The sequence below is a fragment of the Nyctibius grandis genome, chromosome 16 (genome assembly GCF_013368605.1).
Source record: "Nyctibius grandis isolate bNycGra1 chromosome 16, bNycGra1.pri, whole genome shotgun sequence".
Classification (NCBI taxonomy): domain Eukaryota; kingdom Metazoa; phylum Chordata; class Aves; order Nyctibiiformes; family Nyctibiidae; genus Nyctibius; species Nyctibius grandis.
Window position 1 is genome coordinate 3,960,353 of NC_090673.1, and position 17,544 is coordinate 3,977,896.

General features: G+C 49.8%; 1 protein-coding gene across 1 annotated transcript in view; it reads left to right on the forward strand.

Annotated features, from left to right (window-relative positions):
• The window catches only part of VAV2 (vav guanine nucleotide exchange factor 2), a 130,230-nt gene that overhangs the window by 72,872 nt on the left and 39,814 nt on the right, over window positions 1-17,544 (forward strand). The window contains exon 3 of the mRNA XM_068413907.1: window positions 9,408-9,466. Coding sequence (XP_068270008.1) covers window positions 9,408-9,466 — 59 coding nt within the window. The remainder of the gene's footprint in view (window positions 1-9,407; window positions 9,467-17,544) is intronic.

Genomic DNA, 17,544 nt, shown 5'->3' on the forward strand with positions numbered 1-17,544 from the left:
CGTCAAGGCAGAGCTGCATCTGACAGGGGCTTTACCCCCTGAGAAGGCTTGAGGGGCTCTTTCTGAGTCACAAGATGAGGGATTTTGCTTAGGTGCACGACTTTGGGCATCACGAGTTACGGACTGGGATCAGAGAAGGTCCCTGAGCCCTTAAGCACGAGGAGGGGATGAGGTTACGGAGCAGGTGCCCTGCAAGTTGGGGAGGAAACCTAATTAAAACTGCCTGAATTCAAATGTTGAGCAGGAGGAGCTGGTTTCTGGCCAAAACTCATGTTCCCCATGGTGTAAGACAAACACCCGTCTGCCTGGAGCTGGTTTTTGTAGCGTGATGGCTTGGCCGTCCTGTCATTTCTGATACTTGCATCAGTGCTCCGGAGTCAGGAGTCGGCTGTGGGACCCTGAATTTTCCTGATAATTATATCCATGTATAACACAGATGTGCTAATTACAACCACCGTGCCTAGCACAGGGTAGGCTCTGAGCCCTGGGGGCAACACAGAGATGTTTTTCTCGGCTCTCCAAAGCCCATAGAGATACTGAGCAGCAGAACCAGGGCTTGGACCACCTGGGACCACAGAGGCACGATGAATGCTGCTATCAGCCAGCGACATTTCTCCTTCCCTCGCATGGAAATGATTCTGCTGGTGTTTTTCTCCCCGTGCTCAAATACCTCGGCACAATGCGTCTTTGTGGCGGCTCGGTCCCACGTGACGGCGTGAGGTGACGCAGGCTGGGCTCTGCCGGCAGCCCCGCGTGCCCCCGTTACCCGCTGCAGCCAGGGCTTTGCAGACCGCCTCTGTAAATCTATTTACCAGCTTTTTAAGCTAATTAGTGTTTAAGATTTTTTTTTTCCCCCTTCCTCCTCTGTTCCTGCTCCTCTTTAAAGAGTTAAGAACCAAGAGACCAGGAGGTGTAAATCAGCACAGCTCGGTGGCTTTCAGCAGAGACTCTGAGCTTTGCACGGGCTGAGGTGGGAGCCGTTAGCACCCACGTCCTCCTACGTGTTTCACGTCTTCCCACGCTTGAGCTGATTCCTTCAAAGGACATGGGGAGGTACTTCCAGAGGGAGAGAAATACAGGGACAGCTCCCCAGAAGGCCCTGTGAGTCTCAGAGATGTGCAAGTATGTGAATAAAATTAAAATTAAAATCTCAAGGTGAACATGGGCAAAACATTGCATCCTTCTCCACCTCCTGAAACCTAAGACAGGACGGTTCCTCTGTTAAAATCAGTCCGGGCTGGATCACCCGTGGTCTGTCCCGCAGGGGTGTTTGGTTGCCATCTTTCACAACTGAAGAACGTGCTTTCTGCCTTTCGCACAGGGAGTGCCGTGGAGGGATGGAGCATCCAGCCAGCCTGGGGTTTATCACACGTCTCTCTGATCCTTGGTTTCAGTTTCATGCACTGCTGCACGCCAGTGCTGAAATACTTTAGCTTAATATTTAATTAATGCTGTTCCATATCATGCAGAGAAATGTGAGATTGGCTGGTGTTACCCTAAACCCCCCAGTTGTGGCACAGGCTAATCACTCATCTCCAAATCAGCGTTCAGAGGTGCTAACTGGCTTTTCCCATAAATAGTTTTTGGATAGCAAGGCTTTTCATTTTCCTTCCTTTCTTATGTTAGTGTTTAACTGTTGTCTTTATTTCCTGTTATTTGCAAGTTCTTAGACTTGTTATTTGCAATGTTTTTTAGACATTGGAATGGGCTGCCCAGGGAGGTGGTGCAGTCACCATCTCTGGAGGTGTTTAAGAAAGACTGGACATGGCACTTAGTGCCATGGTCTAGTTGCCATGGTGGTGTCAGGGCAATGGTTGGACTCGATGATCTCAGAGGGCTCTTCCAACCTGGTTGATTCTGTGATTCTTTGCAAATTGATGGGGCCAAGCTGAGCCAGGGAAAGCAGTGGAGATGCAGGGAGGAGATGTGCATGACCACTCACACCTGCACCCCCCGCCGAGCACTTGATCTGTTTCTGTTTAGTAGCAGTGCTGGGTGTTGGAGGACTAGATGTGCCTGGCAGTTCCCAGAGGTCCTGGGACCCTCTTGTAGTCTGCTGCCATGGAGTGTTTCAGGGCCATCAAGGGAAATATCTGTTCCCGTGTTGAGCTGGAGGCGCAGCAGCAGCCACTCTCTCGGCTCATGTCTGTTGGCTTTGGTGGTGGCTCACATGAGAAACTCGTTGGCTTCCCCCCTGCCAGGCTTTTAAAGCCAGCTCCTCCCTCCAGTCATTGCCAGGCTATCAGATAGTGCTAGTAAAAGTAACCGCCCGAGACAGCAGCTCGGCATCCGTGTCGGAGGAGAGAGGCCATTAAGTAGGAGAATAAGTATTTATTGCTGTTGTATTAAAGGAACTCGGCAGAATGAGGAAAGCTCTGTAGTTTCAGGGCATTAATTTCTGTGCCTGGGAGTTGTGGGGAGCAGCACAGCGAGGCCGTGGCCGGGCTTGTTTGCAGCTCTCCGTGCTTCTGCGTGTCGGGTCGCTTTGCATCGTCTCCATGTCCCAGGGAGGCGAGGGACCTGCTCCGCCTTGGTCCTGGCTCGGTGTGTTTGCTGTGGGATGGGGACATCCGTGTCACAGCGGGGACGGAGGAGCACAGATACCTCCTTACGCACAGACATCGGGGCTTAGGGTCCCCAGAGAGACATGTGACGATGTTCCCTTCAATACTCAGCTGCTCTGTAATAGGAAAAGACAGATTGGCCTCTTAAATATGGGAGAGGGACTGTGTGCATCTGGGAAGCTTGTGATGGTGTGATACAGCGCGGAGATTTTCTACCAGTAGCTATAAATCCATCTGAGTTACTCTTTTCTCCTCCTTATGAGGAAATGTTGCTGGTTTTGCAATGAGTGGGCACTGTTGTAAGGCTGCCCGATAGCAGACATTATGCCGGCCCCAAAGAGCTCAAAATAAACATGTTAAAATGATACAAGTCCCGTTGCCACTGGAAATCAGCAGAGGCTTTGCCAGTGACTTAATATTTGCATCCGTAACGCGTAATGTTGCCAAATCATGGGTTTGATGCTAAATAGCGCTGGGTTTAATAACCCTGTTTTAAAAAGACCAGCCAAACACACACGGTGTAATGGTGATGGTGCTTAGAGCAGCACATTACAGCTAATGGGCTTCCCAGCGCAGCGGAGGAGCTGCCCGGAGCCCTGGGGTTACAGGAGCCCCAGTACAGACGGTCCGGGTTGTAAATCAGAGCAGCTGGTGGGATTGGGGGTCATTTTACAGCGGCTAAGGGCCGGATCCAAAAGCTCCCTTTCCTTTCTCTTCCCAGGGTCCTGTTCCTCTCCTCATTTCTCATGTCATTTATCATCTGGGATGATCCATAGATGGAGCTTGCTCCCTGGAGAGCTTCTGGCAGTGCCTGCAGCACCACGGGGACCGCAGGAGCCAGGAGAAACATCTGCTTCTCCCCTTTGCTCCCTCTCTGCTGCCTTGGGAGTTTTCTCCCTCCTGTTTGGGGATGACCATTCTGCATCAGACCAATTTTTGCCCAACTCCTCCTGCTCCCCGGGGAGCTGTGGGCTTTCGTTGCGTTCGCAGTTATGGCAGGTGATGCTTCCCAGCACGGGTGGGGTGGCACTTGCTGGCGGTACGGGTGCTCCCCCAGCCGCGTTGCCCCTCTCTCCCCCTCTTGAAGCCTCAGGGATGGTGAGGGGGTTAAAGGCATTGAGCTCACTTACATCCTTATTATAGAGAAGTGTAATCCAGTGCTTATCAAATATGGATTTGGGAGGGTCCCCCGAGGATGTGGCAGCCCCACATTGCGACTGCAGAGGGTTTCTGGTTTGGGACGTGGATGCTCCGGGCTGGCTCCTTGCTGTGTCCCCAGCATGGGGAGGCTCCCCCCTGCCCATGCTGCTGGCAGGGCTCGGTGCGGGGGCCCCGAGCCATGGGCATGGGAAACGTTTCTGGTGTCCAAACGCTGTGGTGAATGTATTTTAGACCCTTTAGTCAGGTCTGTAAAAAGTGCTACGCATCCTCCAGCTTTTCTTTGGTAACTGCTCCTGCAAAGGCAGCCTCGCTGGGGGGTCACTCCCTCCTCAGCTGCTTTGTCAGGACATAACACAAAACTCTGGTGCCTGCCTTGTGCTTTCTCAGAGGAGTTGTTGGGTTTGGTAAAGGTGCTTTCACCTGGAAAGTGCATCTCTGGCGATGGGCCCTCGTTAGAGGGTTTAACCTCATCGTCTTGAGAGGTGTAATCGCTCGTCCCTGTAACACGGCAGCAACCATAATGCAGCCTGACACGGGTGCTCTGAGCTGTGGCTAAAAGGTCTCGGGGACAGGCTGTGTCAGATGTTCACTTGAGATTATTTTAACCCTTTGCCACTGCCATGACCAAGGATCCCTTTAGAAAAGGAAGGAGCGTGCACGGCCAGCCTTCCTGGCTGAATTTCAGAAGCAAAATCCAGCTTGTACTTGATTTTCCTGCATCCAGGTTGCAGATTGGGAGTCCAGGCCAGCAGTCCAGCATCCCTGGGCAGCTCTTCACCAAATCCCTGTTTGGGCTTTAGGATGATGTTTACTGCTTCCCTGAGAAGAGCACTTAATGCTGCACACCCATCTGTGAGGGCAAGGGAGCAGCAAACCCAGAGGGGTGCTGGAAGCTGAGCAGTTCTGTTGTTTCCCACCTGTCCCTGGGACTCTTCACGTCAGTGTTTTTACTTTGGATGCTTTTATCCAACTCAGAAATAATTTAACCAGCTTGTCTCTGAATTTGGGGTCAGTTTTTTACCCGCACAGAGGCTGGGGATGTTTGGCCTGAGGATTTCTTTTGCCCTTCATGAGTTTAGGCACAAACCAGAAAATTACCCAGGGTAATTTCAGGCTCTGAAACCACGTCCCCCCTCGGGAGGGTTTGTGCAGAGGTGACAACATCCAGGTCTCTGCCCAGACTTATCGCCGCTGTGCAGAGCTCCTCATTTGCTTAGGAGCAAATATTGGGTTGTTCTGGGAATGCAGGACTTTGCTGGGGCTGAGCCTGGCTGTAACCCCTGCAGCTCGCTCGGGCTCTGCGGGCACAGGCGGGGAGCTGGGGAGCTCCTCGGGTGCAGTGTGCTCCAGCCCAGCTGGGGCAGTTTGTTTTTTCAAGTAAGGAGAGAGTTTATTTGAGTGTTTTCTAGATGCACAGAGATACCATCAGCAATAAACAATGCTGGAGGAAATAGAAGAGCAGTAAGCATAACAATTTATGTTTTGTTTTGTTTTAGTTCATTTTTAAATCTATAATTCCTAAAAGAAAGTGTTGGTGGTAAGGAAGAAGAAAAGTGGTGGATTTCTTTTGGTGGTGGTGTGGGGGTTTGGGTTTGGGTTTGTGGTTTTTTTTTTTTTCCCCCCTCTCCTAAAAGATCCCATTTCTTTACCCAGCTGGATTTCTTGCAAAGTGACCAGTGAGTGTGAGGAACCCAGTTTGAGACTTGATTATTTTTTTTTTTCCCCCCATTTTCTTTCTTTTTCCCATGAGTTGCAGAACTTGGTGCCTTTTTAAATCAGGGTCTCCACGAGACCCGTGATGCTCAGCCTCTGAAATCACGTGCACGGCCCTCGTGTTCTGTTTCTGGTGTGTTGATCGGCTGGGTGGTTGGATTTAGCTCATGCCTAAAGTACAAGGCAAACTGGAACGTCAGGAATGCGAAGGGCATCCCTCACCTTTCACGGTGAAACCACCAGGAATTTCCCACTAGCCCTTTGCAGGTCGACTGTAGAGAAAGTCTTATCTGTACATCACTGCATACCTTTATAGCTCCGTTTCTGGTGTCTTATTGTCAGTGGGATGTTATATATAGCTTTTATGGTAATGTTTGTGTGCTGAACGCAGTTTTCTTGGAGGAAATTGCATTGAGAATGGGTGAAGAAGTAATAATAATCTGCAGAAGCCCCTGTTGTTTAAGCCCACAGCCCTTCTTCTCCCGGAAGACAAACACACAGATAAAAGGATAGTTTTCCCAAGCAGCATGTCCAGATGGCTTTGCTGACCCTCTCGTCTGCCGGTGCTGAGCAGGGTCCTTCCCCCTGGGATGGGGCTGGGAAGAGCCCCCAGCGCTACCCGAGCTGGCGTGGTGGCACGGCACAGGGACGTGGTGCTGGTTTGGTGGCACGGCGCTGGGACGTGGTGCTGGTTTGGTGGCAGAGCACTGGGACGTGATGCTGGTTTGGTCATTGTAGCCTTTTCAGGTGTGGTTCAAGGGACCAGCACGGTGGAAGCTGCTCCTCACGGGGTGCTCCAGGAGCACTTCCAGGGTGCAGCAGCCTCAGTTCTGCCAGCTTCCCAGTGTTGAGCAGCGGTTAGTTTTAAGAGGGGAAACCCAAAGGTCTGAGTTTACGAAATAATCAGCGTAAATCTGAAGAGAACTGATACAAGAAGTCTTTTTTGGTTATACCATCTGCCTCGGGAAACAAAGCGTCTGCATTTCCAGGCTGCCATAAAAGAAAGGGGGAGGTATAAATAACCAGTGAACTATAATTCCACTTAGTGTCACATCTCTGTTAGTTGTTTTAGTATGTCCTTGTATTGCAGAAGCAACGGAAAGCCTCAGATGAGGTCAGGGAGCCCTCGTGCCAACTGCTGCGTGGGTGCGGAACGGCGCGGACCTGCCTGGCCCGATGGAAAATGATACCCGGGAGCGGCAGGAAATATTACTGGGTTTCCCTGCAAATGAGAAGCTGCTGTACAGGGAAAATGAGACACAGTTTAGCAAACACTTAAGGATTGACTTTGCTTTTAAGAATGTTGTTTAATCCTGTTGAAATGGAGAGGATTGCTTCTCCTTAAATGCATGCCTAAGCACTTCCCTGGCTGGGGGCTGGCAGGCTGGAGCGCAGGAGCTGGGGTTGCACTTGGCTTTTCTTGCTCTTGGCTACTGCCTTAGCAGGAGTTGTTGGAAAAATACCCCCTGATACGGGGACAGTCACTGTTCAGTCTCGTTTTTGTAGACGCCAAGCTTCGTGGAGGCTCTTTGAGCCTGATCCCTCAAAGTGGGTCGCTTTGCTTACGTACCTGAGCATCGGTTTGGGAGCCCAAGTGTCGGCAAGCGCGTCTGTGCGTGCCGGCTCATCGCTGGAGCCAGGTCCCGGGCTTTGATGTGCCAGGATGTTCAGTGCTTGGGGCTTTTCGTAAAAGAACAAAGCAAAAATAGTTGGCTTGGAGAACAGTGCGCTTTTCTCTTAAACTCCCCTGGAAGTCAAACCCTGCGGTATAACCGTCTGATTCATAAACTGATTTTTGTGCTTTAGAAGTCTAATAATAGACCGCAGAAGAAACTCATTCAGTCAGTCTAGGACTTCCCTTGGACTATTTTAAGCCTCCTCTCCAGCCCCTGCGCCCCGTTTGGGCTCAGCGTTTGCAGGTGCCGCTCGCCAGCAGCGATGCTCTGTGCCGTGGCTCTGCCTTGACGAGCCCTGGAGCCTTTCACGGATGCTTATGAACCCAGTCCCACCTCCTCTCCCAAACTGGGGAGAATTTTAGAGGTGGGAGACTGCGGCACAGAGAGATTTAATAACATGCCCAGAGCAGGGTTTTAAGTTGCTGACAATTTTGTGTGTAAGACCTGATTTCTGTGACTCCCAGTTGTTTTAACCTGCTTTCTCCTGTTGCTGTTCAGGTCATTTCTAAAGGCAAAGCCAACCTTATTTAAAAATGCAGGTTGAAATGACGGCGCATGCTTTAGAGCTCTGGGAGGGACACGGCAGGCAGGCAGGGTTGCCTTCACCTTCCAAGGGGGCTCAGCCTCTTTCTTTAAAAAAAAAAAAACAACCCTGCTGCTTTTTTGTTAGATTACAGTAAAATGGGGAACTTCACTGCATTTACATTCGTGGCACTAAATTTCTGCTTGAGAAAGTTGACAGTTTCTCTTCTAGTTGCACAGTAATTATGGTCCATAATCAGTGGCTCCAGGGCATCCCTGGTAGAACCAGGCGTACCGGGGTGGTGGGCTGGTCGTTTTCCAGATGGGCTCTGGAGAGTGAGAAACAGGCCAAAATACGCTCATGGCAGCAGCAGCAAAAGCAATGCTTTGTCTGATTTTAAAAAATTCCTTATCCACGTCCTCTGCTTAGAGGGAACTGTCAGGGGCAACACCTTAAAAGAAAAAAAAGCCACAGAAGGATGCTTTGGTAAAGCCATTTTTTGCTAGAAGCATTGTGTGGGGGCAATAAAGTGTCCGAGGTGTGAGGAAAATTCCCTTGTGCTCTGGAGCTTCTTTCTGCGTTGAACTCCCATTAGTGACATTTTATACCCGGGAGAAACTTGGCCAAGTTTTGACATTGAGTCTTGTTTGCCGTGTTGAATAATTCAGCATCTCTGTTCTCCGTGTGAAAGTCAACCACTAAATGCCAAACTGTGGCAGCTCCTTTGTTGCTGCCCCGGCTTCGGGTGCACGTGTGGGGCACTGGTGGCTGAGAGCTGGGCTGGGATTCATGGCAATGGTGAAAGAAAAGAAAAAATTAGAGGGATGAAGGTTGTCCTCACGGCTGGGTTTGGGTGCAGGGCAGCTCCAGGCAGCAACACCCCCGTGGTGTTGGGGTTTGTGTGCCTGGAGGAGAGCAGGGGGCCCTGGACAGCAGGGACCGCTCAAAAAGTCCTTTATCTGTGTCCTGGACGCAGGCATCTCTATTCATTCCAGTGGACGGGAAACCAGTCCAAAAATAATAGGTTTGTTTTTTCAATCTCGCTTTGAAATGATGAATGTGAGCAAAAGTAAAACATGGTTTATATCTTTACTGGACTAAAACCATTCTTTGTGTTCATTGAAAATTCTGCGTAGCAATTAAACCTTCCATCAAAAATTGGAGGATTCAGAAAAAGCTGGTGGCATTTCTGTTCCTGAATGCGATGCTGATGAAAATATTTCCTTGTTGAATCACTTCTGGCTGTTTTCTGCCAGAAAAGGGCGACGGTCTGCACTCACCTCTGCAAACTGGTGATGCATCTTTATTGAAATGCAAGAAGTCAAAACCATTCAGTCTTGGCAAGTTTGACTCAATAAGATCATTTTGTGTGGGGAGAGATGAAAGGAGTTATAAACCATTTGTAAGAAAATACAAAGTGAGAGGTTTTTTTCAGTGGTTATCAGTGTTGCGTAGAACCCATTGGAGCAGGTCTGGCTGTATTGTGTGATCGGTGGGATGGAGTTTCCTTGGATGCCGCTGTTGAACGAGGATCTTGATAGCTGAGGGTTGAATGTCTTTTATGCTCGGTGGTAAAACCAAAACCGGTGTTTCCACTGATAGTGTCCCCCAAGCCCTGATGGTGACATACTGTGACACTGATGGGGGGCTGGAGCACATCCATTTCAGTGGGCCTTCAGGTCCAAATACTGGACTGTGGGTCCTCAAGTTCCCACCAAACCTTCCTCTGTCTTCAGTAAGCCCACCAGCATCTTTTTATCTCATTTCCAGGTGATCTCTGCAGTATCCAGACTCTCCTTCCACAGTATTGCTCAAACCAAAGGAATTAGGTAAGATCCTTTCAATATGATGCTTTAAATAATGTTTCTCTATCCATGTTCTTCGTATTTAATCAACCAGACTCTCTAGAAGTATTAATATGGTTGGGATATATTAGGGTTAAACAGACCTTAAGGATGCTTTGGGGATGTAGGCAGGATGCAAAAGCACATCAGTGCTGAGTGGGTGTCGGGGGTTAATAATAACCTGGCCCTGGCACGCGGCGGGGGCTGCCCTGGTGCAGGGGCTCCTCCTCCTCTGCTCATTGAAGAAGCAATGGAGAAGGAATTAAAAACAGCAGCCAACCCTATTAAGCAGAGCTGTTATCCTGGTCTTCAATTCCCTGCAAAATTGGTTGGCGGTTGGTTTTCTTGTTAGTGTGCATTTTTATTGTTAATCTGACAATGCCTTCCCATTAGGACCACAGATTAGGCTGAGAACTCTTCCCAGTTTTAAGTACCTTTCTTTTGGGGTTGTGTTTTTTCCCCAGCTATAGAACACCTTTGCTTTTCTCTGCAGAACGTGTCTTGCTGCTATTCTATTCCCCTCACCATGATTTCCACTGTTTGAACTGATTTTCACTGCCTTCACTGCACTGGTATTGCTGGAGGGGAACAGCTTTTCATGGGTAAAACAAACTCAGAGATTTCCCATCTGTTAAACACAAATCTGACAGATCCCACCAGGACTGGGGGAAGATTCAGGGGGCGAAGGTTTGAGGAATAAAGACGTGCTGTAAGTTAAGGAGTATTTATTATTAAGGATAGCCCTGAGTCCTGGAGAAGCCTGCAGTGATTATTATTTTAAGGGAAAAGAGGCGTTTGGAGGCAGGGAGGGATGGGGGAGTCCATGTGCACAAGCTGCAGTGCCTTTGCAAGGGCTGGGTTTAAGTGTGGAAGAGGATGCGATGTGTCACCCTTGGCAAAGCCCTTCCCTGGGCAGGGAGGTCCTGCTGTCAGTTCGGAGGATGAATGAGCTGGCCGAGCTCTGGGAAGGCTTTGGCTGAATCCCTGGTGTGTCTGGTGAGGGATGGGCGATAGCTGGGAGCCAGGAGCAGGAGCTTTGCTATTCTTGTGGATATGCGGCTTTTTCTCGTTCATTTTACAACCAGTATTTATGGTTCCCACTAAAATCCCTTATCTTGGAAGCCTTTGGCACCATAATTACACAAGAATAGCACAGAGCTTAGTGCGTCTTTGCTTCTAACTCTGTTTTCCTGCGTATTAACCCTGCTCCTCCTCCCATTGCCAGCTCTGCAGGAACAGAAAATGCTGTCGCTCCCATTAGCTGGAAAGTCCCCACCTCGGGGTGTCCTTTCCCATCACCGCTGTCCCCTGCAGGCAGAGAGCCCTGGCTTCATCCATTGTTGCACGTCTTTTCCTTTTAGTTAGATGATTTCTTGCTACACCATCACAAAAGCCTCAATGACAGAAACTAATCTCAGATGAATTAATTTAATCTGTGGGAATCAGCAGCAACTTTGGCTCCCCAAAGGGACTGGCCACGTTGGCCACTTCTCAGCTCACTGGGGTCCCCACCAATGATTGGGGTCCCTACCCTTCCCTCCCCCAGTGAAGATGCTGCCATTGAAATAAATGGGAAAAGTCTTGTTGGCTTAGACACGGTGCTTGAAAACATGGTAAATACAGTGCAATTAGGATGATACATGGATTGTGTGGTCTTCAGCCCCATAGCCTGAATGTGGCTCTGCTCCAACCCCTATTTTGGGTGGAAGACTTCAGGATCATGCAAATTAAGAATTGAAATAAATCCCCAGGCCCTATTACTTGTCCTTAAATAGAGTAGAAAAATAAAAATCAATCTTGTATGCTATTCAGTGAAAAAAAAAAAATAGTCTTTCTGTCTAATAATTTCTGGATACATGAACCTTGCCAGAGAAACCCTGTTTCTCAGAGTAAATCAGATAGCTATCAGGATAGCTATGTTGAGATGACAGAGCGTTCCTTCCAAGGAACAAGCTACAAGCAGCAAAACATGGCAAAAAGAAATGATCTTGAATGCAGTGTTTTGTTTGCAGCACACTGCTAAGGCTGGGCTTAATCTATCGCAGCTGTAGCTACAGCCCGTGCTGCGTCTTTCCTCCTCTTGCCTTGTTCCTAGTCCCGGTTGCAGGTTTCAGAGGTCCTCCAGAAAACAGCCAGTGCATCGCTGACTTCCTTCCTAGCAGGTGACGGTCTCCAGTGATGGCAGAAACAGATTTCTCTCTCGCACGAGGCAAGAGAGCGGACAGTGCTTCTCCACCAAATAAAGCAGCGTGCGGTTGCAAGGGCTGCCACCACGCTGTGTTGTTTTTTGGGTAGTGCTCCCTGTGCATAACGAGCCCCTCGATGATAAGAGGCTTATTGGTGCCTCCTAGAAAAAGGCACGTTTTCTCTCTTCAAGGTGTTCAGAGGAAAGATGCTTTTGTGGCTAAAGTCATGGGCTGAAGGGAAAGTGGATGCGTGAAGCTGTGTTTGGGTCATGGCTCTGCCCCGGGTGCTGTACATGGCCCTGGGCAAATCCCTTAATTGTGTATGTCTTATTTTCCGCTCTCAGAATTGGGGAGGGTAAGAAATGCCTTTGTTCACCTGGCTTGTTGGAGAGGAGACTTGCCTGCTCGTGTGGGCGCAGGCAGTGCTGCCCTTTGGTCTCGTTTAGGAGCAAGGGCTCTGCAGGAATGTGATGACACCCTTGTCCTGGGGTTTTCATCCACGCATCGCTTTACAGGGCTGTGTGTACGGACAAAGAGAAGATCCTCGTTGTGCAGCATTGCCCATCAGCTAAGGAGAGGAGATTTTTTTTTTAATTGTTGTTGATTCTTATCCTCTCCTCCATCTCTCTTGGAGGACTGTCAGCGGTCGCAGTGAGAAGCCACCACCATGCTCCTTGCCCATCCATGGCTGTCTCGGAAGAAGGAGGCTTCATTTTACAGCCAGGACACCAGGAGTTTCCACCACAGACCTTACTCAGGGCTCGTGAAGTCCATTACCCCCTTTCTTACAGTGGCTGGCACTAAATGCTTTCAAGACAGGCGCGACGATTTTGCAGCAGACAGAAGCAGCATGGTCTTACAGGGGTAGTGTGCAAGGGTTCTCCTCTGTGCTGGAGCAGTTTTCATTCCCTTTCCAAGTTTTCTTGAGCAAACTCTTAGCTCTCTGGAGGAAAACAGGACTTCTTGCTGCAGGTCTCGATAAACCAGCTTTTTTTTTTTTCCTTAAGACTTCCCTGCTGCAGCCCAGGTTATTCTCCATTGCCCGTGGTAGATCCCGGTGTCCTCTGGCCTCCGGCTGTCGTCCACCTCGTGCGAGCGAGCTCCACCGGCTGACTGTGAGCTGTGAGCGGAGGGGACGTGTGTTTTTTCATCTCCCCAAGATGTTTGTTTTTCCTGGAAGCAGAGTTTTGCGAGCAAAGCAGGAGGTTGAGGAATATTGGCTCATGCTGCCTGCATGCATTTTTAATGTGTGCGCAGTGAAACCGTCTGAAAACGGGAAGGAGTTAGCGTGTTCAAAGGCCTTTTACTGAGGCCCTTAATCTAAGTAAATCCTTTATATATGAACTGAACCTCGCAGTGACTTTCTTCAGAAGGCACTGCAGTTAATAAAATAGATGTAAAAACATTTGCAAATAGGGAGGAGGGGCGAATCCTATTTGTCAAGAGGAGTTTTTTCTCTTGCAGGAGCAGTGGCGGTGCTTTGGCCGGGCGGTGGAGGGAAGGAGAAGGGGATGGTTGTGTTTTCCTCATCCTGGGGGCCAAGGCAGGACCCCTTGGGTCAGTGGCCGGCCTGGGCTTGTTGGAAGAATAAGTGACATTAGTTTTACCTTCAGGCAAACACAGCAAGGCAAGCCCACTGCCCTGGGCTGAGGTTTATCTTGCATTTAAACAAATAAATAAACACAAGCCAAAATGCTGATTCTCTTGGCGTTTAACCTCTGCACATCGATGCCCTGAGGTGACAGAGCAGATTGGCTCTGTTGAGTGCAGACCCACCATCAATCATAGAATCATAGAATCGCAGACTGGTTTGGGTTGGAAGGGACCTTAAAGCCCATCTAGTTCCAACCCCTTGCCATGGGCAGGGACACCTTCCACCAGACCAGGTTGCTCCAAGCCCCATCCAACCTGGCCTTGAACATTGCCAGGGAGGGGGCAGCCACAGCTTCTCTGGGCAACCTGGGCCAGGGTCTCACCACCCTCACAGTAAAGAATTTTTTCCTAATATCTAATCTAAATCTCCCCCCTTTCAGTTTAAAACCATTCCCCCTCATCCTGTCACTACTTGCAAGGCCATCCTGTCTGCATTTTGCCCATCTCTACAGTGCAAATAGTGAGGTGAGAGGAGAGAAGCTCAACACTGGGATTAACCCAGGTCAGAGCTGCCTCCAGGCACATTCAAGGCAACTAAATGAGCTGTACCAGCCTCCTCCCATCAGTGAGGATTTAACCCGGAGGAGACTTTCCTACCACCCTGCTTTGCCTGCAGACCCCGTGCCTCGCTGGCGAGGTTCAGCGCTGCTCGGATTTCCCCAGGTAAACTATTAAAACAGACTGACGTGCTCAAAACGAGCTTTGCAGCGTTATCATCCCGGGAATTTCTGTACTTAACGGCTTGCCAATAATATCAGGATGTGTGCGTGGGTGAAAGGGAGGAGGGATGGGAAGGGAGGCACAACGTCCTGCCTGCAGGAGAGGGGCAGGGGGGGTGGATGGAGCTGGACCTGCGCACGCAGCCTCGAGCCCCTGCCCTGCACAACGTGCACATCTCTGCTCCCGGTGTGTGTCCTTCACTGGCCAGCTGTGTTAGATCTGGAAGCTCCTCCGCGCTTTATCCACCAGTTCAGAATTAAACCTGGCGTTTTGTCCAGGTTTCATGACTTTAATCCATTTCCCCATCCGACTGAGCCCCGCTACAGTGAAGGGTTACCCTTAGGCTTGCAGTGGGGTGACCCTGTGAAGAAGGAGACTTTGTGATCCTGCCAGCAAGACCCACTGCTTGCAAAAGATGAGATGGCACAAGCCCTAGCGTAGCTGACCAAGGAGATGTTCTCCTTGCTGTCCTGGAGGAGAAGAGAGATAAGGGGAAATCTTTTATGGGATTCATAAAGATTCTCCAGCATGATGGAGGCTTCATGATGATCAGATTTGGTCTCTGCTCCCCCTGCCCCTGGGGACAGTAGCTCAACAGAGGAGGCGGGTCCAGCCGTGTGTGAAAATGGCAAGCAATTAAAGTCGCTAACGATTAAGTCCTCAAGTGTCTTCTGGTGAGGAGGTAGTTACGGGACCTCTCTCCTGTAAGGCTGGTTTTACAAGGACCGTTTTATTCATTGCCAATGCGCTCTCTGTAATTGCACTCTGCCCGTTATTTTTTTTACTACCGTTGTGTATCCATTGTACGCTGTTTAAGTGTTGCTGTAAAACGGATGGAGAAGGCTGTAGAAGGTACCCGTGTCTGGAAACATGCACAATTGCTGTGCAGTGCTCGCTTGTGCTCCAGGGAGTTGAACTGGGACCAGTCCTGGGACTGACCACCGCTCCTGACCAGCATGAATCCACAGAGGTTCAGCCACAGACCTTGCGAGCGGGGAGCTTGAGCAGAGATGGTCTCCTGTGACATGGACAGACCTTCTTTAGGAGTATCTGTAAAGCTTCTTCTTTGTCTAAAAGCAGATCCTTTCCAGCTAAAAACGTTTTTGACACATTTATTTTGGCAAGTATGTATCCTCACAGACTTGCTCCTAGGAGACTCTGAAAAATATCATTGACGTGTTTTCCTGTGCGGCTGCTTTGTAAGTTTGGGAGATGCTGAGGTCACCCCGTAAGCATCTGCTGATAAAAGCAAAGGCAATTTCTCTCGCCCCCTCCCCACCAGCAGTTTTGCGTAATGAAGATACGGTCCTTCCGTGCACAGGGGGCTTAACAGTTACATGTGGGGCTTGCTGGCTCTTGGTGTGCACCTGCCTTGTCATCGCACATCGATGTAGCCCACATTGTGCTTCCCTTGGCGCTTCCTCCTGTATCACTGGCCACCCTCGCACCATCTCACCTCTGGGTGCAACAGCAAGACATAAGCAGCTTTCTCTTCTGTGCAGGGTCAGTGCGTACGTTGACAATCGGAGGGGCTGGAAAGGTTTTTCTGCAGTACAGTCCTTGCCCCAGGTGTGGAGAAGGGCTTCAGGCTCGGCTGGTCCAAAACAGGGGGCTCGGAGGTGGGGGGTGCTGGGGGCCAGGAGGGCTGAGGGCTGGAGGCACCACCGTGGGCTGTGCCTGGAGAGAGGGGTACTCAGGTGCTCTGGGGACAAACCACATCTCTTTGCACCCCACCAGAGAGGGGAAAGCACACATCTCTTCCTTATGGATCACAGAAAGTGCTGCTCAGCCCAGGCGGTCGGTTTAGCTCTGGTTTGTGTTGTCCAGTAGGACCCTGCTTGGCTGGGACGTGCTGGTGGTTTGTTTTTATTGGCATGTGTTTCACAGGACTGCAGCTGCTCAGGTACAGCAGAGAAGCTGCTGCTCGGACTACTGAAAGATTTCCTTGTGCTGCTTTGCTACAAGTTAAAAATGAGGGTTTCAAGGTTTTTGTTTTAACCGAGTGTTTTCCAGAGCTGGGCAATTGCAGAGCCTTGTGGGGATGTTGTTACATCCCGTGGGGCGCGTCCCAGGTCTTTACGTCCTGGCTGTGATTTATCTTTACGCTCCCCGGGTGAGTGGTGCCATTGACTGTGCCTTGAGCCCGGCTTAGCTGTGCTGGCTCACTGGGGCCAGGGCTCTGACCACCCCCTCCATGGTGGGTGCAGACCCCTGCCCCGGTGCTGGGCTCAGCAGGGCACTGCTGCCATTTTAAGCCAGCACGTGAGCTGCAAGAGCATCCTCCCTCCTCCCCAACCCGCTGCTCACACGTTCCTGGAGGAACCAGGGCCTTGTGGACGTGACACCAGGGCTGCCCGTGTCCCTGCTCACTTTACCGTTGATTTTTCAACCACAGTGTTTTCAAATCTGGTTTTCTTTTCAGTCAGACACCTGGGCCAAATCGTTTCCTAGTGATTGGTTGTGCTGTTACCCCAGAGGGTTCGGGGTTTTTTTTTTTCCTTTCTTTTTGACAAAGATGTCACTGGATTCCCTTTTTTGATTTTATCCATCTGTTATCATCAACGGGGAGCTCAAGTGAGGAGAAAATCCTGCCGCTTTCTTGAGCGAAGCATCGGTACAGGAGAATTTTTTAAAAATGCGATAATGTGTTGAAACATAAAATTATACGAGCTGTTATTTTCTTGTCTCGTAGTCTCCAGAAATACTCAGTTCAGATTTGAGCTAAAGATAAAGCAGGGCATGCAGCTAACCCTTGGGCACTGTGCAGTGCGCTGTGCTCAACGCTGTAAGTACTCTCCTGCGAAATCATCATCTTTGTGTTATCTGATGATGTAGCTTGCTGTTTCCCCGCTGAATTTCTATGAGAATTAATCTTGTGAGAATTTTTGCAAGTTCCAGACCACAAATAAAAGCAAATGATATTTTTTTTTTCAGAGGACGTGTCTAAAATTTGGCACAGCATGAGGTGCTTCTTTCCAGAGATGAGTAATGTAACACAATAGTATGATTTTAATTAAATTCAGCAGCTTTTGGTATGCTCTGATGTGTCTTGTTCTGCAGGGAGAGAATTGATTCCATTCTGCCTTATAAAAACGGCTCTTGGGCATTAAGAGCGTGGTTTTCATCCATCTCGCAGCACTTTACCAAAGTCATTCCCTGACGCTGTTCCCATTTCACTGATGGGAACCAAAGCTCAGAGGGGTTGGAGAAGCAGCTCCCAGTCACCTCTTTGCTGACCCCTGGTCAGCTCACAGCCACCTCTTGGCACATCAGTAAATTAAATGCTGCTTTAATCTGCCTAATCCCACCGAAGCCGATGACGAATGCATTTTCAGTTGTGTGTGAACGTCTTGCAAAGCCACGTGGTTTTCTTTGGATGACTCCAGGAGAGCTGTGCTCATGGAGGCACAACGGCGTACCCAGGGGACCTGCTACGGCTCCAGGGTGCCAGAACCGATGGCTGATGGGGGAACCCACGGGTCACGGAGGTGGGGTGATCCCATG